At 41.4% G+C, this 27,553-nt stretch overlaps 3 protein-coding genes across 3 annotated transcripts; 1 reads left to right on the forward strand and 2 right to left on the reverse strand.

Annotated features, from left to right (window-relative positions):
- Positions 1-435: 435 nt before the first annotated feature.
- LOC111240032 (zinc finger protein 436-like) lies at positions 436-5,181 on the forward strand. The gene is made up of 2 exons (XM_022769993.1): positions 436-721; positions 2,096-5,181. The coding sequence occupies exons 1-2, from the start codon at positions 481-483 to the stop codon at positions 3,682-3,684; spliced, it is 1,830 nt and encodes a 609-aa protein (XP_022625714.1). The 5' UTR covers positions 436-480; the 3' UTR covers positions 3,685-5,181.
- Positions 5,182-6,580: 1,399 nt separating this feature from the next.
- On the reverse strand, positions 6,581-7,471 carry LOC111240041 (proteinase-activated receptor 3-like). Its single transcript, XM_022770009.1, has one exon. It carries the CDS (start codon positions 7,469-7,471, stop codon positions 6,581-6,583), a length of 891 nt encoding a protein of 296 aa, XP_022625730.1.
- A 4,084-nt stretch (positions 7,472-11,555) lies between these two features.
- Positions 11,556-24,251, reverse strand: sapcd2 (suppressor APC domain containing 2). Its single transcript, XM_022770005.1, has 6 exons — positions 23,574-24,251; positions 19,488-19,621; positions 15,304-15,450; positions 14,404-14,505; positions 13,315-13,431; positions 11,556-13,219 (listed from the first exon to the last, which is right to left on the reverse strand). Exons 1-6 carry the CDS (start codon positions 24,241-24,243, stop codon positions 13,091-13,093), a joined length of 1,299 nt encoding a protein of 432 aa, XP_022625726.1. The 5' UTR covers positions 24,244-24,251; the 3' UTR covers positions 11,556-13,090.
- Positions 24,252-27,553: the final 3,302 nt, after the last annotated feature.

Below are 27,553 nucleotides of genomic sequence, written 5' to 3' on the forward strand. Positions count from 1 at the left end.
AAGTAATATTACGTAACGTCGTTATTCATCACATGTCCATCATTACTAGCTTTTCTATTGATGTACCTAAGTGTAAACAGTGTCATTAGCACGACTAGCATTCAGATAAACGTCGGTATTAAAACATTAGCATTACCTAGCATTAATGTGAGCGTCCTTGCTAGTAGTTGTTGTAGCTGGTTTTGTAGTAGTGGTACTAGTAGTATTATTAGTAGTAATCTAATAGTGCTGCTGGGGTTTTGCAGTTTTTCTTATTGTTATTTACACACCATCATCACCGTGATTATTTGTGTGGGTCACAGTAACGTCTGCCGGGGCCCAAGTTAGTCCAGCGGTGTCACGCCACACCGCTAGGGGCGCTGCGGGCTGGCCTGGGAGCTAAAAGGCAGCTGGTCTACACCGTCACTCTCCTGCGCCTGTCCCCGCTTTGTTTGTTCCGCACACGGCAGCAGAGCAGCCGCACACACCCACCTTATTTGTATGTTTTTTTGTTCCAGATACTTTCAAAATACTTTCAGGTCGAACATGGCAAACGACCTGAAAAATTTCCTGGAGTCGTCTCTGAATGAGATCTTCAAAGCCACAGTGAGCGACATCCTGGACTCAGTGGACCGGACCCTGTCTGAGTACCAGGGCACGATACACAGGATCGAGTCTGAAAACGAGGGCCTGAAGAGGCTGCTGCGTGCACACAAGAGCAGGGAGTCTGCAGAGAGAGTTGGTAAATACCGGAGAGTGCAGCTTCATGCAGTCACTGACCTTTTGTTTAAGCTTGTCCCGCAGAGTCAGCAAACTGTGGCCGTGCATGTCTGTTTATGTAGATGTAAATTAAGGTAGCAGTACTACAGTAAACAGACAGCAAAGAGACGTAAACAATGCTGCATTCACTTCGTTCAAAGCTGATTAATCAACTGAAAATTAACCGGCAACTGTTTTGTCAGTTGATTAATTGTTCCAGTCATTTTTTAAGCAGGTTTTGGGCTGTTGGTCAGATAAAACAACCAATTTGAACACATAACCATGGCCTTTTTTATAATTACCATTTTATCATTTTCTGACATTTTGTAGACAAATTGTTAATTGAATAATGAAAATAAGTGTTGGTTTATGAGGTAGGAAATAGGCATAATAATGAATGTGTAATGCAGGACTTAGTATACTGTAACAAGACTATCACAATATCCTGCCTGTACTAATGATTATAGTACAGCATAAGTACATGGTCCCTCATAAATACATTTAATAAACTAAACTAAGAAGTAATTCTTCAGTGCACACTAAATCACAATATGTGTTCCTGTAATGTAACCCTACAATGTCAGTAAAAATTTTTCAAACATCAATCAATCAATCAGCTGAAATCAATCACACTTTTTTATTTATTGTATTATGTAGAAAAACCAGCCCACAGACATAAAGATCACGTGTATGTATGCATGGAAGGAAATGCAGCATCAGATAATATTTTGATGAGCTTCACACTATTTTATTTAATGTTAAACCTACTAGTAAGAAGTCTCTTCATTATGTTTATTGTCAGCTTTGTTTCAGTTTTGTTTTCTGGCCTGCAATGCCACTCAGTTCCACTTCATGTCCTACTGCAACAGTCAGCTGTTTTCAGAAAAAAGATGTAACCTACTGTACACTGTTTGTCTAGCCCCAAACCGATAAACAGAGAAAGATAGCATCTAGCTGGTGAACATGGTGGAGCATTTAGCAGCTAAAGAGGATATTTCCCTTGGGATTTAGTGGAGACAAAAACAGCTAAACAGAGAATATTGGAGTTACATTTGTTAGGTGGCCAGAAACACAACTCTAAATGAATGCATATGTTGCTTTTGATATGTAAAAAAAAAAAAAAAGCAGACATAACTTAATGTGCCAGTGTTTTGAGCTTGTTCTGCTGTGCCCCAGTGGCAAAAAAAAAAAAAATAGTGAATGCAGCTTTAATTAATTATGATCCTACAGTGTCATTCAGTGAATTTTAAAGTACTGCTATCAACTAATCAATTATTTTAGTTAGTTTAGGACATGCATAACTCAAAGTCACAGCCTGTACTGTTAAGCTCATTATTTTGGCCTTGAATTTTCACAGATGCCCTTGAACAAGATGCCACAGAAAAGCTTTTGACCTCAGAATGGAGCAGCGGTCCGATCAGCTCCACCCAGGGCACGTTCAAAATGTCCATATGCAGCAGTGACAAGAAGAGCTGCAGGAGGAAGCACAAAGACAAGCTGAGGGATAGCATGTCCCCTGCCTCCTTCTTTCTACAGACTAATCAAAATGTTGAACAACCATGTGTGAACACCTCAGAGGTATGTATGCCCACACAAACCTTGGTATCTGTAAAAGCAGAGCCTGGCTTGGATGAAAACAGTGCTATTGACCTCTCCCAGCCTTCATCTGTTCTCAATCTGACAATGAGGCCAGTAAAAGATGAGAGCACAGAGGTTTGTTGTGACAGTCAAAATGCATATGCACCTCTGCTGCCATCTTCAGGCGCTGAACAAGACTCCAGAGGCAGCGACAGTGAAGTTAAAGTCACCATCGTTTCCGACAGCCACATGCAGGATGGACAGTCCATTAAGACAGAGGACGAGGAGCAGAACGGGGTGTTGCAGTATGGTGATGATGACAGTTTCTCTAAGCAGGAGTTGAGATATTATCCTGAATCACAAAGAGATCCTGAGGGGGCGAGCAGAGAGGTTTCGGAGCCAGAGGTGGAGACACATAAGGAAAATGATTCACTCGCTGTTCCTGCTGATGAGTTTTTGGAGATCCGTGACAACTTTTTACGCTGTCCCAGCTGTCCCAAAACATTTAGTCGAGCAACCTCGCTCAACATTCACATGAAGACTCACAGCAGCGAGAAGGTCCACAGCTGCAGCTACTGTGGTAAACGCTTCGGCCGGGCTGATCTCCTCAAATCCCACAAGCGTACCCACACAGGAGAAAGACCCTATAGCTGCAACATCTGCAGTAAAACATACGCGCATCCCAGTCAGCTCAGGATACACAAACGCATACACACTGGAGAGAAACCGTATTCCTGCTCGCACTGCGGGAAGCGCTTCAACGAGCACAACCAGCTCAAAGTCCACTTGCGGACTCACACCGGGGAGAGGCCTTACAGTTGCCAGGAGTGCGGCAAAACATTCAGCAACGCAGGAAACCTGCGTATACACGAGAGGATCCACACTGGCGAGAAGCCGTACTGCTGCGCTCAGTGTGGGAAAAGGTTCAACGGCTTGGGTGACCTCAAAACACATTACAGGATTCACACTGGAGAGAGGCCCTACAGCTGCGAGCTGTGTAAGAAGACCTTCAGCCAGGCGGGCCACCTGACCATACACATGCGGATGCACACGGGAGAGAGACCGTACAGCTGCAGTGAGTGTGGCAAGAAGTTTACGGTGGCCAGCAGCCTTAAACTGCACCAGAGGACTCACACGGGAGAGAAGGAGTACAGCTGCTCGTACTGCAGCAAGAGCTTCAGCAGGTCGGGCCACCTGAAGAGACACGAGCTGGTCCACACCAAAGAGAAGGTCTTCCTCTGCAGCCAGTGTGGAAAGACCTACACGGACCAGTCCTCCCTTAAAAAACATTTGAAGATGCACGCGGCCAAGGAGCAGAAGGCTCAGTGCAAGGGAAGCACCAGCAAGGCTGAAACAAACCCAGTCTGACCGGCGGCCTCGGAGACACTTTCAGACACTGATAGAAATACGAACCAAATTGTTAAAGTTGAATAATATAAAAGCTAAGATTCAAAATCTACTGACTACTTCAAAACCACACCTCACAGCCTACATCTGCAGATGGAGCTCGCTTATTTGTCACGGAGATGATGGAGAGCACTACGTTGTTGAAACGGCAAGGACACTGAACACGAGGATGAATGGACACCAGAAACCAGCTGTGTGATGAGTAACAGATTCCTGAGTTTGAGTGGTTATCAGACGCCAAAACACTGCACTACGGTTTATAATACTATGCATTTTTTCCTGCTGGAGCTGCAGTGGCCTCATTGAGATGAATGCCGTCTTCACACAGGGGTACTGTCGGTCTGAACACAGTCTAAAGCTGCGTTAGATTACTGTGTAAAGTCAACATTGCATTTCTACTGTTTACTGTGTGATGGTCATGACAAAATATTAAATAGTTGCCGCTGTGGTGGAGTTGTAAAATCAACAGAAGCTTTCGTGCAGTGGTTTGATGTCTGATAAGCCATCTGGACTTCCTGCATCATAATTCATTGTCTCCCTGATAGCTGTAAAAAGACACCCCCCCTAATGTAGCCCCCTGTGCTGTTTCAACACAGGGCTGACTATTTAGCAATGATTAATTATTTAATTTTGATTGATTAACTCTAATATTCTTCTTGTAGGCATCTCTCTCACAGTGTAAGAGATACAGGCAGAAAAAAAAGGACTCTAAAATAACGTTAAAACCTGCTGTATGTTACCAAAATACTGATTATATGTTTATGAAATGCTTTACAAGAAAATAAAAATGACTGAATGTCTGTCAGATCGCCAGGGTGTGATCGTTCACCTTGCTGATGTGTCTTTGAGCAAGACACTGCATCCCAGGTCCAGGTTTACGTTGTGTTGTCCTGACCTTTGACCTTCCTGTGAGAGAAAAAAATGAAAATTTCCCTACAGGGTTGAGTAAAAAAATTTGAATCTTAATTGTTTTAGAAGTAAGGTGCTTCTACATACATTTATACACTTTGTAGCCAGAGAGTTAGAAATGTTGTACCGCTCAGTGATGTAAGGTGAAGACCATTAATATAATGCTGTATATAGCTTTAATTATACAGTCCGCTGTCTGATCTATTGAACTGACAAGAATGTATTTGTGTAATAATATTACTGAAAATAATGTTACTGCAAACATTCAGTATCGAGCGACCAGCTTTCAGTAGTGTAAGCCATGCTGATCTCAAATAATGTCGAGCTTCTCGTGGAGTTGTTTTAGGTTTTTCCCTGTGGTACCATCTCTTACCATGAATAATGTGCAAGTGACACACGCTGGAGTAAAATCTCATGTTCATGATCATAGGGCTACTGTTCATTGTGGCAACTGGTTGATATACCTGCATAGCAATGTATATTAAACTGAGTGTTTGCTACTAGGATTTTATTGTGATTTACTTCTGTGTGATTTGTGTCTAAATTAAAGAGAAACATTAACCAAAACATTTTTTTTTGTCTTATTTACGCTTTACAGATCTGCTTTCTGTGAGGTTTTTTTTTTTACACATTTGGTCCAACCGGAAAAGAAAATATGAGTATACACATTATATAAAAGTGCCTCTCCGTCACTCACACACACACACACACACACACACACACACAGAGAAGTACAACGGAGGACACTTAATAGTCCAAATGTGTGTTGCCTAACCATAAATCCACAGTGATGGAAATTAGACAGAAGTTTTTTGATGCTCTGATGAACCATCAGATGTTTCAGCAGCATTACAGTTTATAGATACTCTTAGATATTTTCAAAGGTGAAAAAATGATGGCGTGATAGACAAGAACGCTACATGTTAAAAGTTAGTCATCTCAGTAGCATTATGAAACATGCTTGGATCGTAGGTGCTTGAGGTGTGAAAATGTAGCATATTACTGAGAGGCATTTTGAAGGTTCAGTTCAAATGACAAATGACAAAAGGCATATTTTTCCACCCAACTCTAGTGCGGCCTGTCTAGTGATGTAGATAGTTTTAATTTACATAGTTTTGACTGAGATTTCCCCAGTGCAGCGGAGATGAATGGAATTCATTATGTGTTCAAAACACGCTGTCAGCTGTTTTCAGAGGAGCTATTTCTTCATTATAATGAAGCTATCAAAGGTCTGTGGATTATTCAGAGTAACCAGGGCATTATTCGGGAAAGACAAGCGTAATCTTTGAATATTTTAATCAGCACAAAATAAATTCCATTCCATTTCTAATTCTCAGGGCTGTTGAGGCAACTAATGATTATTTTCATTATCAATTACTCTGTCAATTATTAATTAATTGCTTTGTCTGAAAATTGAAAAAATATTGTGGAAAAGGCCCGTAACGATTTCCAAGAGCCCACAGTAACATCTTCAAATTGTTTTTTCAGTTTGAAAACCAAAAAATATTGAGTTTAGAGGAATATCCTCACATCTGAGCAGTTGGACGCAGCTAATATTTGTAATTTCATGCTTGAAAAATCAATCAATAATCAGAATAGTAGAAGATGAATTTATATTGTTCAACCACGTTGATTAATTGACTTATCACTTCATTTCTAGTATCTCTAAAATGGAACAAAAACAAGTCTGTATGGCTTCATACCACCAGAGTTCACTGAGTGCTGCCGTGCTGCTGCTGATTATGTTTGTGCATATTCTCTCATAGTTAAGTTATCATAACAGACCCAGACCCTAGGACCGCTGCACAGTACATATTTTATTTACTGGCATTTGTCAATATCTAATAAAGCAAGAACATAACCTATTCTCATGTATTTCACTATATCAACGCATTTATACAGCAAACTTTTGTAGTTAAAAAAAAATAAGAAAATATATAAAACTTCCCTATTGGATATGAGTCGTGCTGGTCTGACAACAGTTGAGGCTCTGTGGCAGCTTTTCTTTGGACAGGTAGAGCATGGGCTGGATGGTGCTGCTGAAGTCCATCAAGCCAAAGGCGACATAGTGAATATAGCAACGAAACACATCGGGAGAGAAGTAGTCCTGGAAGGGGAACAATGCGACAGGTGGGAAGTAGTTGAACACTATGATGGCCAGGATGATGAGGACCATTTTGAAGGCTCTCTTCTTCACAGGATGCATCTCGTCTCTGCCGGGCCCGGACTGCCGCAGCGCCCAGAGAATCGCAATGTTGCAGAAGACCATGAAGGCGAACGCTGCAAGGATCATCGCCGTGAAGACCTTCTCAAAGTTGACAATGTTGCCTACACATTTAGCAGCGGCGTAGGCCAGAGTGATCAGCCAGACCACCATGGCCAGGACTGCTCTGTGCTGGCGGTCCTTGAGCTCGGTGAAGGTGATGGGGTGGACCACAGCTACGTACCGGTCCAGGCAGATGCAGGAGAGGAAGAGTGGTGAGGAGTCTTTCATGCCGTAGAAGAAGCGCAGGACGTACCAGGTGCTGCTGGTGGTGAGGAAGACGATGTTGGCCAGCTCCAGAGGAGGGATGAGACAGAACAGTACGTCTAGAATCGCCAGATGAAGGATGAAGATATCTGATGTGGAGGAGTCGCCCTTGTTCTTGTGGATGAGCCACAGCACCATGAGGTTGGCCGGGATGCCCAGGAACATGTTAATAAACTGCAGGGCCAGGTACCAAATGAGAACAGCGGGCATGTCTTTGCAACGCTCGTACACCGTCTTCTCTTCAAAGGTGTAGTTGATGGGTCTGTGAGAGACGAAGAGCACGGAGGAGTTGATGTATAAAACCTCCATGACGGCCAGAAACAGAGAGTGAAGTGGACAGAGGACACCAGCCGGAGGAACAGAGATCTGTCTGACAAACACATTAGGTTCTGTTGTTAGAGACAAAAGACAAACTAAAACTGGTTTGATACTGATAAAACTGATAAAACATGAATATTTTGATGTTTTACTAAACATCATTTGTGTTATTGTGATATCAGAATTTAACTTAAATGTGTTGCTTTTCTTGGTCTTAAAGGCAACACAATAACTCATAACTTCGAAAGTGAAACGAAATGAAAGTGTTCCACCGTATCTATTGTATGTCTGTCAGAGGACATATCACATGTTAACTCATTAATATGGGGGCTCTGAGTCAGCTCTGCCCTGTCTCTGAGTATCAGTGTTAGTGGTAGTGAACTCACACCTTTAATTTGCACTTCCCTTAAACGGCCTCTGCTAAAAAAAGAAATGCTCCACTCACTGAGCAAAGTGTACTCATGATACAGTAGACTACAGTAACAATAAAAGTATAAAAAGTTTAAGATAAAAATTATAAAGAAAAACGTATATTTTAACAGTTGATGTAGTGGATCAAAAATAAAAAGGCGAACATAAGATAGTGTTAATTCATTAGTGGAATAAAAGATGTTGCATTAAGAAAAAAACCCCTCTTAAGATACACAATTAAAGTGCATTTTTCAAAATGTACATTATTTTTTCATCGAGTTTTGTTTTGTTAATGAAGCCTCTTACCTTTATGTGGTAATTAGTGTTCCACTGAACTAATCTCCTCTGCCCTCTAAGTTTCACCGTCACACTGACTCCCAAGCCCATTTCTTTTTCAGACAGCGCTGTAGAGCTGAGTGACATGACTACATGTTGACGTGACTTTAAAGGACTCACAGAATTGTTTGCAAAGTGTTCCTACATGTTTCCTCCGGGTCAACATGCGTCATATTCCATTATCTCTGTATCTAAGGGTGACATGTAAATGTGCAACCTGACTATGAACACAGCATCGTCTTCTACAGAACATTAGAACTAATAAAGTCTGTGGTGCCAGATTATTGCCACAGTAAAGGACCTGGCTAGAGGACAACATTACTCACCCAATGCAGAAGAGACTCATGAAAAATGGCAGTGCTGGAGGTCAGGAGTTACCGTTTTATGCAAAATGACACTCACCTGTTCAACAGGATACTGCAGCACCTTCCTAACGTGACTGGTGTCCACACTCTCCACCTAATCCTTGCGACTCCTGCTCAAGTCTGACCTAGTGTGATCAAATGCTGAGCCCCTCTCCTTAAAATGAATGGAAAACACCTTTTGGAAGATGACCCAACACTTCTGGGATCCTGCTCCATCTGATCATCCAATCGCAGCGTCGAGACGAGGGTGTGGAAGCTGAAGATCTCCCCCTGGATGCCATAATGTCTTGTTTGGCCCCTGTACATCCATCGCACCTTAAAAATGAACAAATTAAATAATCTTTAAACAACGAGGAGGATAATCACTTAAATAATGTGAAAGTGTAAAAGTGAGTGGGGGGTGGGGGGGTTGAACTGAAATTTAAAACAGGTTCATGTGGAGGACGTGTTGTGGCAAGCCATCATCCATTCACACCGATTGGCAATGATGCAACAAACCAATGGTGCCTGACGGAAAAATCGGCAGTAAACAACTGATGCAACAGAACAGAAAATCACTTCTGATTCACTTCAGTGTAACGATGTGTAATATGTTACGTGAGGCGGACATGTTTCGAGGAGTGATGTCTGTCGGTGGGGTTTGCTCTTCAGCCAATGTGCAGAGGAGGGACTGGAAACTACAGATCACTTCATCATACTTCACCGTCGCAGTCTGTATGTGACAGTGTTTTTCTATGCGTCAGGGTGTTAACGTCATTTACACATCATCCGCTGTTTTTCAGGGGCTAAACAATGACCCCTCAGGTGACCTTTGACCTCTTAGGCCTATTCTTTAGAGACAGTGAAAAGACTGCTGTGTGGCTCAGACTCATTCTACAGCATGCAGTTACTAAATCATCATTCTTTATGTTAATTAACATTGTCAATATATAATAATCTGTGAACGTTACAGTAAAGGCCTGTGGATTATTTTATCATTCATCACTTCATTACAGGTTATGGTGCATTGCTGGCGTTACAGTGTGTTGTGTGTTTGAACAGCTTGACGGCCCGTCTGTTGAAACCCGACTCAGGTTTGTTTTCCTTTGTGCGTGTCTTTGAGCCTGTTTGTATTGGTGTCGGGTTCACAGGACATGTGTTTCCATCCTATAAGGTAGAAGAGTCTCACAGGTTTGTTAAATTCTGCATCGCAGTGGAAACACACACTGCAGCAGCAGCAGCAGCAGCAGCAGCAGCAGCACGCAACTGCTTTTGTCCTAACAGGCCCCATTTGAGAGATCAGAGGAGCTTTTTGATGTTGTAATTTCATGTTGCTGGATATTTCAATGAAGATGATTTTTGCAGATTAGTATTTTACCACGACAAACAGTGGTACAAATGTTAAAATGGTTATCTTTGTCATTATGGGGAACCTTGTTAGATCATAATCCAACAGAAAACACCAGTCTGCTGTACAGGGATTCAAAGAGAGGTGTACAAAATGTTGTTTAGCAGCTATTTTGTGAGATTTTGATCAAATAGTAGATAGTAAACCCTTGTATCGACTCAGCTACGTATTCCTGAGCATGAAACATATAGACTATATACAGTATATATAACATACTGGCAGTGAGAGCGAAGGAAAGAAGGAAGTAAGGTTAACCATCACACAACTGTATTTACTGAGGATAAATGAGCTCAAATATCCAAAGTTAAGTTAAAGACCCCCTCCAGACATGTTTTAAGACATGTATAAAATTGTAAATTGTATTGCTTTCAATAATAGTTTGGGTCTGTTAGAGTTTCTCCTCAAAAAACGTACTAGTTAAAACCTGAAAATCTGTTTTCCCAACCCCTTTGTTTTTTTAACAACACATTTTTGTATTTCTGTATTTGTCCGTGCACTTGTTAGTGGTTTGATGTGGGTGGGGCTCAGGTGTGAAAAATGTCATGCACTCTTGAGCACAGGTCAGGATGTACCAGTATTTGAATCAAAACAATTCCATTTGCAAACGTCAGGATCAGTGAATAAGAGTCTGATTGTTGCCGAGCTGTTTGGTCACAAAGTCTGATCATTTCAAACTGTCCAACCTTTTCCAGTAAACGTTGCTTATTTAATCATGAATATTTATTATATTATTTATCCCTCAATCAAATATCCAAAATCTATGAATATGCAATTATTAACTGTTGGACTCATGTTTAGAGCACTGGAGGTTCAAAGTTTCCACATGACCTTTTGTTTTAGTTGGACATTGGACCAAGACCTGCTCCTTTTATGTTGTTACAACTATGTTTTATAGTTTTGTCATTCATCATCTGTTTATACAACAGCCTCCTTCTATGGGTGTCCACAGGGCGAGTTACAGTTGTTACCAATTACATTAATAAAAACTCATATCAGCTTACAACTACATTATAGTGTGTTATAAACCATATAAACAATTTCTTAACTGTTAATGTATAGAATATAAATGCTAAATGGGGGAGGTAAAGAAGTGTTACTGGTACTTTCCACCTTCAGCAGACAAATGTGACAACACCAGTGTCAGACTTCACACACACATGACTCTTCACAGTGAAGGTTAAATATATAAAACCCAAACACAGCACACACCCAGTCAAGTGCATCAAAAATGTGGGAGCAGAAAAGGGGGGAAAAAAACGAATAGTAGGAAGCTTATCTCAGGAACTGATGTACTCTCATGTTGAGCCCAAAGAGATCTGTTGGTCAAAACTCATCTATCATGACACATCTGAACAAAAAATAAAAATACTTGTATTGTTATAATTTTTAGAAGAATACAAACCTGGAGGATAGGATAGATCATCTCCGTCTTATAAGTCTGGAAAAAAGAGAAATATGAAAAAAAAAATGCACAGATTGGAAAAATATCCATTTCATAAATCTTTTATGGGCTGATTGTGTTTCTCTGATCGTGTCTAAAAAGGACACTACAAAGAATCGCAGAGCCACAGTCAGCACCGTTTGGTCATATTTATTTTTTTAACATTTTGTCAGAAGTCTGAGTACTCTCAATAGAAAGCAGAAGGAAGAGTTTCACTCACACATAATGTAGTTTGAGCAGCAAGAAACATACAATCAAACAAGTGGGAAACAGACATCAACAGTATATAACTATGTTATGTGCAGACATCCCAACAGTACCGTACAAATCCATTATAAAACTATGTTTTTTTTTCCTACCACCACCCACTAACTATATATGCCTTTTGTAAACTTGTGGATGGCTGAATGTTTTTTTCAGTTTAGTCTAAAGTCAACAGTTTCCAGGCTGATCCTGGTTAAAGGGCACGATTACAAGGACAAAATGGGTTTTTACATCTGTGCTAATGTTTAATCTCCAGGTTTCAAACAGAAATCTCTTCAGATGATAAATATCTTATAGCTGAAAATATGACCCATGCAAAGAATCCACTGTAAAGACACACAGGGGATGTAGCACTAGATAGCAAAAGTGTTTTTTTTTTGTTTTTGTTTTTTCTGACATGACATCAGAACATCTCCCAACTCGGACACATTCACCATCTACCATGTTTGTCCTCCTCAGCTCTCTTCTACGTGCAAACTTCTCTCATCTGTCTCTGCTGCAACATTTCGTAGGCTTGTAAACTGTCCTTCCATCTCGTTTCAGTCTTTTAAAAAATCCCAAAATTCATGAAAGGTCTTAACATTTAACATGCTACTATAAAATATAGTAAAACTGTTCTTCTCAGCCATTCCTCTCTCTTAGTGTTTGAAATTAAAAACCAAAAACCAATAGGTAAATGTCAGGTAAACATTATTATTATCATTTTACATTAAAAGGAAGGAAATACTGAAGACGAGGGTAAAGTGTATCTCATAATGACTGAGATTAAAGTATCAAACTTAAAAGGTTTAAACAAAAATGTAAATGATAGGTCACAGCAAGCAGATGCAGCTGATTTGTTTTCATATCAAACTGTAAGAATATGGCATTTTATTCCAACAGATACCATTCCCACTATTGTCCAATTCCTTTTTGGACCACTAAGTTAAAGTTTCTGTTTTTAGAGCTGCCTGTGCAGTCAGGCAGCAGAAGAAAAACAACAGTCTTTTGGGAGTGGGAGTGGAGATCTTGCAGATGCTGCAAGAAATGGAGAGATGGGATCTCATGGGACCCCACTCGCATCTTGATAGTGTTCCAGTCTTTTCAGCTTGGTGGGAGTGCTTGTGCGGGGAGCGTGAAGGCAGCAAGTAAGAGAGCCTTTTCGACTCTCGGGTCAAGTCATTCGGGAGTGTTCACGTCTAGGTAGTGCGTGGTTTGGTTTGGGGTGGAGTGGTGACATGCTGCAGTCGAGGGTTTCGGCGTGTCCTGGCTAAAGGTGCATCACTGCCACGAGTGGTCAGTTGGGTAAACAAAGAGTTAACTTCAGTCCTATAAAAGTTGGATCCAGACCAGCGCAGATATTTCAACATTACGTCATGATGTTTCCTAGAAACACGGTGATGTCACGATGTTGGGTGTAATTGTTTTCAGATGAAGGTGGAATCCATGGTGCTGGTGTCTTGCGCGCTGCGGGCTCGCGCCTCAAAAAGCTGCTTTATCAAGGCTGATTTCTCCTGTTCCAGCTGCGCGATGCGTTCACTCTTCTCCGTCACCTCCTTGATGAAAAAAGGGAAACGAAGTGAATGTCAGACATTACTCCTAAAGGCTACGGTGACTTATATCTATTGGCAGTTTGTAGACTGCGTTGAACCTGTGTGAGGAGTCGGTTCTGGTCCTTCAGTCTCTGGATGGCTTGTGGAGGAGCTGGAGGTGGAGGCTGGGAGTTTGCTGAGAGCGCTGCTGTCTGAGCACCACTTGAAGGAAATGACTGCCGGGAAACAAAGAGGAACTAGTGTTAAATGAAAAATCAACACCAGATATACTGTTACATATCATGTTGGTTTGTCATGGCGCGTCATAATTTACATGTTTAATTTCATAAAGCCAGTTTCCCATATCCTGCTGTGGTCGTTTCATCTTCAGACAGAGATTTCCTTGAACGCTATTTTGAGAAATATTTACTGCATTCATCTTTTGGTCAGACAAATTTTCCAGTAACAAAAAAGAAAGACTTCCTCTTGTAGCCTCCTCATGTTTCCTTGTAACAGACATGTTTTGTGTAGAACTAGGCACTGTCCACAATTTTATCTCGTAGTTTTGGCTTCCCAAATAAAAAACACAGAAACATCTTAAATTCAATTTCAAATTCAGTTCAACAAATCCTCTTTAAGTAGCTGGCAGAAATTGAAAAGATGAATGGGCCATCTGATAGAAAGAATGTTAATTACAAGAAATAAAAGCTCACTGTTGTTGATTGTTGTTTTTGTAATGTCATTTTTTTCATATTTTGTGGCCTTAACACATGCAGACTGTCCTATTTTTCTAGAAAAACCCACCTTGTAATTCTGATCACCTAAAACCTTAAAATGATGGCTCAAACAGATTATGTCTTTTGCGTTGCAAACATTCACCCACTGTAAATGTACAGCTCGCTTGTGGTGGTGGTCAGTTTAGATTTTCTCAAATCAGTCCTGCAGATTAATCTCCTCTCCGATGTCCATCTGCATTCTATGTCCCAAACACAAAATACTGCTAAACCACTACTTCCATTGATGCAGGAGCAGGGGACAGTAATTCAAACCAACACAAACGACCTGTTACATTATCTCTACATTGTGAGTTTACAATCTAGATTTATATTTAGATTGCATCTACATATCCTGGGACATTAAGGAATGTTTGACTTAACTTAGATCCCAGTGTTACCAAAGTAAAAATATGTATGGTCAGTAACACTCACCATCCCAGTGCAGGAAATAAGGTCATTAAGGCAGTGGTTGACTTCTTGCAGTTTGGGAATGAGAACATTCATGCGACTCTGATTAGTTTCTGTGAAGAAATCCTGAGAGGAGAGAACACAGAGACAAAATGAACTCAAGAAAGTGGGTAAAGGTCTGAGAAATGTCATGAAAAGGACAAGCTTAGGTACAAGGAGATCAGTTTGAAATAGTGATTAAGGAAAAGATTACACAACTCAAACAAAAACACACCAAAACATGTATTAACTCTGGCTGGTACTTTACTCTGTCAGGTATACCTACGTTCCCCTTAACCTGCCTCATCTAGCTATTCAGTTTCACATTTCCCAGAATACCTGTGTGAAAGTGACAACCTGAACTAAAGGCATGCTAAACGTTTGGACTGTCAGTGGGGAGAGGGAGAGCCCAGACAATCGAATACTTATAGTTTAAATAATATCTCTAGGCAGGACATGAACAGCAGTAAATTTAACTTTGCATTAAATTTTCTCTATTTGTTTTTTAAACAATCAGACAAGTAAAATCTAAACGAACAGCATGAGAGAGAAGAATCAAAAAACATGATTTTTTTCTGTACTTGAGAACATATTCTTGTGCAGCCTCTAGTACACACAGGAGTAAAAACCATGGCTCTATACTAGAGTTCATGCTAGATGTTGATTGTATTGTTTGTTGTTTGTGTTGCGTTCTATTTTGTCGTTTGACTTGGGAATATGATAAAAGTTAAGTTCAAAAATTATAAATACGTATTGTGCGTGGGATGATGTAATATCGTCTGTATTTGGCCAGTTGTTCATACCATTAAAAAACAACAAAATACAACAGGCTGTTGTATGGTAGCTTTTTAGCTTTGAGAGTCTCAGACCAGCGCCTGAACTGACCGTGCAGTGGGAGCTCTGGCCGACCTGCCGCTGTCTCTCTGTGACATTGTGGATTTGGCCCTGGTACCAGTCTCGGGCCCGCTCCACAACTTCCAGGCCCGCCAGCAGAGAGTCCTTCTCCTGCTCCAGCTCTTTCATTTGCTTCAACTATGTGAGAGAGAAGTTAAAAAGGATGGTATGTTGAGGAAAGGAACAGGAAAGGAGTAAAATGGTGGAAGAGGAAGGAGAAAAATTCAATTAAGAACACACAACATCAAACCAGACTTCACAGAGACCCAACAGCAAAAAAAAAGCATTTAATTTTCGTATTTCCCATGCCATCACTAAGAGAGCTTTCAGACTGCTGCCAAGATTAAATCTAATCACTGATTTTGGGCTGCCAGCAGTCTGCATGGTAGACAAACTCCCATGTTTTCACAAGGGCATCTGCAGCAAACTCTTTTGTGCTGGTGGAGACAATGGCGCCATACCAATTGTGCCGGATTCTCTCCCATCCTGAACAATGTTTAGAGGAGCAATCAGTCCAGCGTCATGGCAACCGCGCAGCAACCTAAGAATGGGGCAAACAGCGGACCCACTTCAACTATGGCCACCCCAGTGTGCATGAGTGTGTGTGAAAAAGAAGAGAGAGGTGTGTTTGTTTGTGTGTGTGTGAGTGTGTGTGTGTGTGTGTGCGTGCATGTGCGTGTGCACCCCAGCAAGGCTGCATTGAGTTGTGCTGACCAGGCTGTCCATGCGGCACATTGCCACAGTGCAGGCCTCATTGCTGGCATTCAGCCACCTGGTGTGTCATCTTTCTATCCACCCATCGCTCCATTCCTCCATCCCTCCATCCCTCCGTCCCCCGTGTAGCTCAGTACATTCCACTGATCGTCGCTCATACACCAGAATACATGTTACCACGGTAAACTAAACAGAGGACGACAGATTTAAGAGACCAAAATCAAATCCTGTTTAACATACTTGTGCTCTTTCCACATAAAGCCTGACGACAGAGAGAGTTCACAGAGGAAGACAGGAATTGGGGGGGTGTTCAGGGAAGAGGAGGGGGTCTGGGCTCCGTGTCTAGAATGAAGCATGACCCAGTGTCAGGCTGCATGAATGTGGTGGGCCAAAGGCAGGAAAACCCACTGTTAAAAAGAAAGAAAGAAAGGGAGCAGAGGAGAAAATACACAGAGAGAGGGAGCAGGGCAGCAAATGGCTGAAAGGTTATGGAAAAGTCTGTGCATGTATGTTTGTGTTCTCTCTGCTGGCTGAATGAGTGGGAATGAATACACACAGAAACGCACGTACAATAACATGACACCCACTGCACAAGCTGTTTAGGTTAAAAAACACAAAGAACAACATAACAGCCTTTCAAAACGTCATCTACAAAGCACCAGGAGACAGAGTGGCCCGAACCTTGACGCTCCACAATAGAACAGCAGGTCAGAAGCAACAAGTCCCAAAATAACAAAATATTTACATATGTTCACTATTTTTCTGATTAGTTTCATTGTTTAGTTTATAAAATGTAAAACAATAGTGAGAAATGCCAAGGAGATGTCTTGAAATTGCTTGTTTTGTACAACTAACAGTAAAAAAACAAAGATTTAATTTTGCTTTATATTAAAGAGAGAAAAACAGCAAAACCACATATTAATAAAATAATAAAACCAGGGAATGTTTGGTATTTTTGCTCAATGTTGATTAATCGACTAATTGACTACTGCTTTCAGCACTATCCACACCCCGAAGCTCTGCAACACTTAAGCAGTTACTGCTCACAAAACAGAAAAGATATATTTTCATTTTTGACCTGTCATCAACGAGTTTATCAAATGTTAGGAAACACTGAAAAATGCCCATGAAATTCTTCATATTGCTTGTTTTGTCTAACAAACACTTCATTATCCGAATATATTCAATTTACAATGATATAAAAAAGAAAAATGGAGCAAAACCTCAAATTTGCGAAACTGCAACCAGAAAATAAAACACAGTTGTCGATTCAGCTCTGTCTGTCGACTCCTCACTACAGCACTTGTCCAAACCCTGAGGCTCTAAAACCAACCAACACGTTCCACAATCCCTAAAACAAGCAGATAAATAGTTTTTGTTATCCTGATCAACACAAACACTGAATTCCCAGTGAACCTAATCATAACTTTTTATCTCCTCTATTTGGCTCAACTGTCACAATTAAGTATCAAAACAACCTAATACACATCTCCAAATCCTGAAATAGACTCATTGCAGAACCATCTCAAAGACCAGCTTCAATTTCCTCTATCCTCGACAAACATCTCTCCCTCTCCCTCCCTGTCCTTCTCTCCCTCTCGTCCTACTCACCCAGAGAAAAAAGTGCAGGGCTTTGCTGCTGTAGAGGCTACTGCTGAGGGGGATGAAGACGGTAGTGTAGGCAGCCCACACAGCCGTCCAGGCTGGGCCGGGCCGCCCGAACGAGTCCTCTACTTCTACCAGGCCCCTGGGCCCAACCCGGCTCACTACCATCAGGGCAGCAGCGGGCCAAGTCGGCCTGGGTGGGAGGGACAGAGGGAAGGGGGAGGAGGAGAGGGGCAGGGAGGGAGGGAGAAGGAGGGGAGTCGGTCAGTCAGCCTCTCCAGACACAGAGGCCAAGGGGAAAAGAGACGGAGACGGCAACACAAACAGGGAGAGAAGGAGGGAGAGGAGGCGAGCTGGAGAGAATGAGAAATGGTGAGGCAAGGGGAGAGACGGAGAGTGAGAGGAGGCATGAGCTCCTGACTGGAGGTGGGAGGGGCAGAGTGAGGGGGGAGGCAGGGGGCACAGGGAGGGGAATGTGGAGGCCAATGGAAAGTGAAATGGAGAAGAGCCTGCACTTGAAACTATTTTTTTTTACATTCTCCTGGTATTTACATGCTTCAACTATTTACATCACTACAGATATAAACTATTGAATGACCTACAGTCTATCTTTAAAAGCCTCTGTCCCCATTACATCCAATCATACTTAAATCTGTCTATCTCAAAGTCTTGACCTATGATCCACTGTTTTCACACAACTCAACACAACTAAAATGATAATAAATACAACAGCAAAACACAATTTATCTCATGCAACACCTTTACTCAACGGTTGTCACGTTTTGTCAGTTTGAACAACTGAACAACTTTTCATTAATGATTAACCTGCTAGTCTAAGAAATGTCAGAAAAATGTCAATCACAATGTCTCAGAGCCAAAAGTGACATCTAACTTCAACTACGCTTTGTCCGACCAACATTGAAAAATCCAAAGATTCAAATTACAATCACATAAGACAAAGAAAAGCAGCAATTTCTGACCTTTGAGAAACTGGAAAATCAATTAATCATATAGTCCATCAATAGAATTTAATTGTCAACAATTTTAATACTTGCAGACAATTATTAATAGTTGTTTAATTCATTTATCATTTATTTAGGAAAAACATCTAAATATTTGCATATATTCCTGCTCAATAAATGTGAACATTTGTCAATTTTCTGTATTTGTTTTTTATAATAAATGTGAACTTAATATCTTTGAGTAAAAATGAAACAATTAATGGGTTAATTCAAGTAATTGACAGATTACTTGATAATGAAAATCATTTTTAGTTACAGCCCTAATTCTAATACAGAGAAGAGAAGATGATCCTGGAAGCGCAGCAACAGAACCAATACTCAGATTGCTGCCATAGTTTTGTTGAACTCAACATGTACTGACAGTGCTGTGAGCAGTGAGCTTGTGTAAATGTAGACCAATAGTGAAAAGACATGTTTCCAAGCTACTGTAATGTCCTAAATATGAAAATGAGCAACAAATCTGAGGTTGATTTTCCTTATCAATTAGTCTGTCAGTTATTTTCATGACTCATCCATTAATTGTTTTGTATATAACATGTCTGAAAGTTGTCCAAAATGCCCATTGTAATTTCTCACAACCCAAGGTGACATTTAAATTAGTTTGTCTTATTTGACCAACAGTCCAAAGCCTCAATTTAAAGGAGGTGGGTGGTGGTGCGATCCATAGCAGACCCACTCATCATTAATGTCACCCAGAACCTGGTTTGCTGGTTATTTATGAAAAACTATGTATGCAAACGTCATCGCTGATATACAGACACAAGTAAGGCTACTGCCCAGTGTTTCGTTTGTGTGTGTGTGTGTGTGTGTGCGCGCGCATGTGTGTATACCAACCATTCCGTAATCCACTCCATTGGATATGGTATGCCGTCTCTGCTCTTCCCGACTCCGCCCGTGTCGTCTAGAGCCACCAGTAAATCCTGTTGCTGATTCGCTCTGAGATCTTGGTAAACCCGATTTCACAACACCTAGAAAAGTGGAGACAGACACATCTAATAAATTTCAACACAACACTGTCATCTGGTCTGCACTCTGTATATACTGCAGTTTTGTTTGTCGCCTGCTGAACATAACTGTGACAACAGTACAGGGAAAAACACAATCCTTAATGGAAACATTTGAAAATATGACTCACTCTAATCATTTAGGTGATTGCTTGAGGTGAAATACAACATACTTCTGACCACCATGTACAACTTTAATAGCAAAGAAGCAACAGTGGTGAAAAAAAAAATTTAAAAGGCTATTTTTGCAGCAGGCATTCAATGACACATGCCACACACAGTGATTAGAATCACATACAGTCAAACTTTCATCCAAGGTATGTAATCCAGGTGAGTCTGAAAACTAACTCACTCAGCAACAACTAATATTGACTGCATATGTTCAACTGACTGCATAGTCAACAACACTAAAGGTACATCTCAAAAGAAAAAGAATCATTAAGACATTTATCATGTCAAAGTTTTATAACAATGCATTGTGTTTCTCACATCCTTAGCTGGTTCAGTATGTGTGTCTAAATCAGTCCCTGATGTAGCAAATGTGAGATTGAATTTTACTGGGCAAAACACCTTCACATCTATAGACGATGATGAAAATAATGCATTTGGGTTGCCAGTGTATGATGTATACCACATGAGGGAGCTGTACTCTGCAAATGTTTCTGGTATCAACAAAGCAGGACAACTTTTATTTCATGGTGTGCACTGAACTCAACACAGAGTGACGTGATAAATGTGGCAAAAACAGTGATACTGAAAAGGCTTCATTAAACTTTCTTATTTTTTCTTTCTTTCTTTTTTTTTTTATTAAATGTGAAACTAATTATGGTCCCTTGTCTGATTATTTGACTGAGGATGTGGAGCAGAGGGAAAAATGTGAAGTATCTGAGCTTGGGGCTAGAAATCAACAACACACGATAACCTGAGCAACCTGGGCAAGAGAGCTGGAAGAACAGCGATTAACAGTGTAATAAGCAAAGTGTGAAGGTGGATAGTAAATACCACTTTAAGAATTTTTTGGCACAAGGTTAGGATGTGTTTGTGTTTGCTTTGTCGTGATCAGGAGAAAGACAAAGAAAGAGGGAGTGTTTTTCTTGATTATTATTGATTGGTTATTGAGTCAAACTTGGGTTTGCATTTCTGTCCATTTTAGTCAAAACAGGTGAATTTCAATTTCATTTTAAACTTTTTTTTTTTTTTAATAAAAAGGAGGGAAATTTGAACATCTTCAGTTCCATGACAATTTGGCATCTGCTGATGAAAACCATGTGATGTTTGAAAGTTCCCGAGCAACTACTAAATGGTCCTTGTGGTGACATTGTTTTGTCAGCTCCTGTCCAACAGCAAAGTGTGATACTCAGCACTGTTTTCAGATATTCCAAAAATGACATATAACAAGGTTTTCCTCTGCTCCCTGCTCCTTCAACTCCCCTTAAATCTCTGCCCTGCTCCTGTGTGTGTGGGGTTTGTACATTGTTCTGTGTTTTCTGTTTCCTGTCAACACATGTAGGTCTGTGAGTAAGTGGAGGCTGTTTCCTTGCTGCTCAAAACTGTGAGTGAAAACTTGGCAAAGCATCTCAGTGGCTGTTTTTTTCTTTTTTCCCGTAGTATCAATTCCCCTGATATCTACTGTGGTATTTTATTATGGTCAGATTTTTTAGATGTAAGTGCATATCACCCCTGCTGACCTTTCTCAAAAACATGAGAGGAGCGAGGGAGTGAGAGTGTCAGGAATTTGTGCTGATGCCCAGGGTGTAGGGGAGTTTTTCACAGATGCAGCGATTCAGTGAGCTCTGGCCTTTCTGCTGTAATCTGGCCTAATCCAGCAGGGTTTGGCTGCATATGAGAGATTACATCATGGAAACTGCTGGTCTGGCTCTCTGCACCAATTGGACAAAAGTATGTGGACACCCAAATGTAATTACTAAACCTTTCGTTCCAAAACTATGGGCATTAATATGCAGCATTAACATTCATGCAATATTCTGTTTAGGCTCTGCATAAGATTTTGGAACCTGGCTGCAGGGATTTGCTTCCATTTAGCCATGACAGCATTAGTGCGGTCGACCACTGATGTTGCGTGATAAGGCCTGGCTCACAGTTGTTGCAATTCATCCCAAAAGGTGTTGGACGGCGTCGAGATCAGGACTCCGTGCAGGCCACTCAAGTTCGTCCACACCAAACACAGAAAACCACATCTTTAAAGACCTCACTTTGTGCACAAACAAAAAAGGGCCTGCCCCCAAATTTGGAAAAAAAAGCCCTAAAAAATGTCAGTGTATGCTGCAGCATTAAGATTTCCCTTAATTGAATTTAGGAGTCCAAACCACAAACAGCTGCTGACCGAAAGCACACAAAAGTATGTGAACTTTTCTTTCTGTCCATCCACTGTATCTATCTATCCATCTATCTAACTCTCTGAAAACACAACATCATCCTCAGTGGTGCAAGCAGTGAAAGCCCAGAGGGCTCGACAGAGAGAGTGTGACAGTGTCAGTCTTATAGCTTTAGACAGGCCTAGCTGTATAGAGATCATGCAAATTTGGATGGACTCCAGTTGTGTGTGTGTGTGTGTGGGTGTGTGTGTGACAGAGAGAGAGAGAGAGAGAGAGAGAGAGAAAGAAAGAGACACAGCATGTAAAAGGACTCTGGTATGATTGTGAGAGGAGGAGGAACAACAGTGAGCCTGTATGAGAGCCTGTATGTATGAACGACATAATGAGCAAGCGAACTGGGAGTTTCTCTGCAGCAGCTCCTCTAACCTACATCCGACACACCAGAGAAAAACTGGACACATGAACACGTTAACAACTGACAGGCGATGGCCTGTTCCCCAATCAGATACCCATGGCAGGGATAACTTTGTCCTCCATCCACAAGCCAGACCCTCAAGGTTTATAAATCTCTGTGGGAATTTCTGACATGATCTCTGACCTGACCTGGGGTTAACAACAGCAATTATTCAACTGGGCACCCATCTTTGAAGCAGAGGCCCTTAAAGAGGCCTGTTTGAGTGGCGACATAATAGTGATACCTGAGATGTTTACTGTCAAAACCCCAACTAAGACTGTTTTGGACCACTTTGAGGATTAAGGCAAAGTTTCCATTTTTAACTTTAACTTAACGTAGGACTCCTGCTGAATGACAAAAGCTGACATGCAAGCACTATGCAGACATTGTGCACTTGTGTGTACTACATGGATCACTGCATCCAATTAAATTATAATATGAGATAGAAGCTGGCAAGACTGCAGTGGACATATCAGTTCAGTTATGCATGCAGTCAAATGGCTTGCTCATGGGAATTTAGTCTTGGGTGTATCATGATAGTTATTCAGGGACGCAGTAGCTCCGTTTCTGACTAACATCCTTAAGCACATTTGTTGGTGCCCAAATAAGATTTTGTTGTTGTTTCAAGGTTGCAGCAACAGGAGGAGCAAATGCAAACGGAGGCGCAAACAAAAGCAGTAGCTGGATTAAAAATCCTTAAAGAGGGATGGGAGTACTGAGGGAGGTGCAGATGCAACTAGCAGAAGCATCTAGCATGAACCTTTGACAGAGTAGTGGCAAATATGACAATCAATAAAAAACGACTTGACCACAAGTTCTCTAATCATTTACATCCTAAATATTGTAACTTTTGCTGGTTAAAGCTTCTCAGATGTGTGGATGTGCTGTTTTTCTGTTTTGTAAATTGAATATCTTTGACTCTTGGTCAGACAAATTAATTATTGAAGTATTATATACTATTGACTTCTTCTTTGGCTTTGATAAACTGTGATGGATGTTTTTTTTACTATTCCCTGATATTTTATAGGGTTAATAATAGACTCACCGAACTGTCCCCCCAGCCCCTCATACACACGCACTCACATAATTTCAACTACTTAGAAATGGCTTTCTTGGTTGCACTTACTTTGTCCTTGGAGCTGTGGTGACTCCAGAGCAAGTGACTCAATTGACCTGACCCGGCTCTGCTGGGGCTGTGTCGGTTTAGTGGCATGGCCCGAGTCGGTTCTGTAACAACCTCCCTCCGGAGCGACAGGAATCCGCTCCAAACTCCGCCCGGACCTCTCGAAGCCCGCGCTGTACCTCGCTGGTCCACACGCGGGGTACCCGGGTCCCTCCTCCTGCCTGGCCCGGCTCTGGAGGGAGGACGCCCGGTGCTGCTGAGTGTTGGGCACGTTGCTCGACCCCAGCGGACGGACCTTGTTCTCGACCCGCGTTCCGACACTGCATGTGGATAGCGGGGCGGGTTTCTGGGACTGCTTTGGAGCCTGCTGCGGATGCACGGCAGCCTGGGCCTTGAAGTGGGAGCTGTTCTCTGGGTTGAGCATGGAGTACCGCAGCCCCGCAACAAACCGCTCAAAGGTGAGACAGCCATGCGGTGGAGTGACCCTCCTCAGGCAGCCCAGCACCCCACCGGGCAGGTCCTGGGTGTCTGCGCCCTGCCAGCGACTCTCGATCTCCGAGATGTGGACATAGCCCCGTCCACCATCATCCAAAATGTCAAACAGGGTCCTCAGGCTGTGTAGGAAGGCTTTGGGCAGACCATCTGTTGAATACTCCGTCTCTTTTGGCTGCATTTTTGCAGTTTTAAAGCCCTCCGCCTTGCCCTGAAACACTTCTTTTCTTGGCCCAACTCTGCCGTAAATCGCCGACGTCCCGTTCAGTTTGCAGCCTCGGTCAGTCGCTATCAAAGCCATGGAGGTATTGATAATCTCCGCTGACTAATTAGTCAAAAACAAACCAACACAAGTTGGCTTACTTTATGTAAACAGACAGCTGAACATACAGAGTAACACAGGGAATTATCGTTCACTGAAAAGCAAATTACATGTATTTTAAAAGGATTTTAGCCTGAAATCTATATATGTTTCACCGTTTCTGCAGTCTACCTTCCACCGATACTCCACCGCTCTCTGATCCATACTTTCCTTTTTCTGCCGAGGACCGCCCTTCAAACGGCTGTGCGCGAGGGTCCCGGGACCAGCCATTGGCCGCGGTGTGCACGAGCTCGGCGTTCATTGGTGCAGGCCTGAGGTAAGCTCCAGTTTGAGTTGTGCTTTTGTTATTACTGACGCTGCTGAGACGTTATTCATAAAGCCTGGATATTATTATACACTCCCCTCCTCTTAATCAGAAAGAGCTGGGTAAACTATCCCTTTACAGCCCCCCACACCCCCCACCCCACTAACACACACAGTCATCATGGGGGAACAAAACCCTTTTGTTTCACCTGAAACTTTTTAACTCTATGATTAAAGGAAAGCTTCACAATTTCCCAAGTCTGTTTTAAAATAGTACTCATGTATAGCACATGTGTATATTGAAAGAGATTTTGCTTGCTGTAATCAATTCCCCTGTTCACACTCCCTTTCTAATGCAAGGTTGGATTTCCACCAAATCTGCAGTACGATATTAACACTTTGCAACTGTTACTTTTCCCTCTTTAAGTATACAATACTAGTATATTTTACTTAAGTAAAGTTTTGATTGTAGTACTTTTACCTGTAATGGAGTATTTGTATTGTGTGATAATGCTAGTTTTACAGAAGTAAATGATATGAACATTTCCTCCAGCACTGCCACATAGCCACAGGAGCTGGGAATAATAAAAGACACACCTGTGCAACACATTCTGCTATAGGCAATAATATAGTTGTGTTAAAAAGCTGTATTATTATCTTCTTCTTCTACACCTCCTGGCATTCTCAAAATTATGAAAATTATGAAATTATTATTGACCTACAGTGCATTATGTTGTTCAGATATTTCTGTACTGTGTCATATCAAATGGGGAAACTATACAGTTGCCATTTTGATGGAAGTGGAATGACATTTAATAGAAAATTGTGCATCTTGTGCAGGGTTAGAGTTAGCTTTTTAAACATGTTCTTGCTTTAAAGGCTAAAATCTTTCATAATCCTATACTAGAATTTAAACTAATCTTCTGTGGGAAATATTATAAATATTATATATTACACAGGAGTTGTATAACTCTGAGATCTCTGAAGTTGAAGGTTAAGGCTCTTTTATGCATTTTTACTGTTATTTTATGGGATGTTGTTCCAATAAACAACCATTAATTATTGATTTGGTCACACTTTACAGAGTAGCCCTGACCTCCTACCATCAAAGAAAACATCTACTCCTATCAAAATAAAGTGCCAGGTTTCTTTACCACACCAAAGACCTTTTCATCATGCGTCACTTCTGATATTATGTAATACGATTTATATCAAGATCTTCTCTCAGGCAGGCTTAAAATCTGCACTCTCCCTGCACACAACTTAAATCCAACTCTCACACAGTCAAAACACATTGCAACCATTTCTGGCACATCAGTGACACTTTTTCTGTTTCTCTTTCTCCAGGGATGAGTCACACATAGAAACTCTCAGCCCCTGCACAGACCAGTGTTTATCTCTGATCTGCCCAGACTTGCACTCTCATCCCGTCACCATCTACAAAAACTTTAGCAGTTTAATCTCTTGTTGGTTTAGTGTCTCTTATATCTTTCATTTCTCTTGTGTTGATTTTGATTTTATCCTCACACTACATATTCCTTAGTTAATGTATACTTGTAGTGCTAATCCATCTGGCATGATCGTAAAGCACTTTGGGTTTTTAAAATGTGCTATACAAATAAAAGTGACTTGACCTGGCTTGGTGAATGCTGAAGACATTGTCACACTCTCACAAAGGACTACCTATAATTTTCCTGCCTAATGCGTACTGTTCCTGTCAGACCAGATAATGAATCACATATTTTCCCTATTATATTATTCAAATGTACTGTACAGAGGTTGCAAGACAGGATACACAACCAATAAATCCCCTCAGGGCAAACATATGTACCCCCCTCCCACTGGCAATCAGTCACACACCAGTTGTTCTTGTTAACACATTAATTCGTGAGGATTGATTATGACTCTAGGCTAGAGAGCAGAACCAATAGATCAGATGCTCAAATGCTCAATAGATTTGACCCAGGACTGGTTTTGTTTTTTTCCACTTGGGGCTGCGGAAAGGTTGGAAATTATGTTTATTATTAGGCTTTTTTTGGGATTTATTCAGCTCTTTATATAACCAAAGACAGACAGACAGAGGAAGAAAGAGGAGAAAGAGACACACACACTGTCCAGTTGCAGCTCAGATCAGTGCGATCACTCGATTCACTCGAGTCAGACAACTGAGCACTCACTCCTGCTCTCCTCGTCTCTCTTTCCCATGCTGTCACGCACATGCATTGCTGCTGCTGCTGCTGCACAGAACAGCCAAATACACACTCACACACTGTAGGATTTATTAACTATGCCAAGTGGTTGCCAATTGTCCCATCAGGCTAGTCCATACCGCTGTTCGTTTTAGTTAATAGGCTGATCTTCAGCTCCACTGGTCAGTCAGTCTTGTCATGTAACACGAAGCCTACGCAGTCTTTTCCCTCATTATCTCCTGTTTGCCCTCTCTTTCTCTAAGTCTTTTCCTTCAGCCGTATCAGTGTGCATGTGACAAAGGATTTGAGAGCTTATTCAATTCATGAAGCCTGTTTTTTTTTCTCTCTCTCTCTCTTTTTTTGGACGGGAGATAGACACAGAAAGAGACTTCAAAACCTTCAAATCTTGGAGGTGTTAAATCAGATTTGAATTACAGTCAGTGGGAGGACAAGAACGAGAGGAAGCAAGAGTGGGGGTGGAATCAGTCTGCACAGAGATGGAGAGAAAAAAGGAATATTAAACCAAAGCCAAAATCCTCCCTTATTCAGACTGTCTTTACTATGAGAATCTCCCATCCATGCCTTTTCTCTTTTTCTGTCTCAAAATATGTTCTCCACTCTGCCGCTGTGAGCTTGGTGTTTTCAGCTCTCAGAATTTCTTTGGCTAGTTCTGCATG

Source organism: Seriola dumerili, unplaced genomic scaffold, assembly GCF_002260705.1.
Source record: "Seriola dumerili isolate Sdu_G_001 unplaced genomic scaffold, Sdu_1.0 BDQW01008603.1, whole genome shotgun sequence".
NCBI classification, from domain to species: Eukaryota; Metazoa; Chordata; class Actinopteri; order Carangiformes; family Carangidae; genus Seriola; species Seriola dumerili.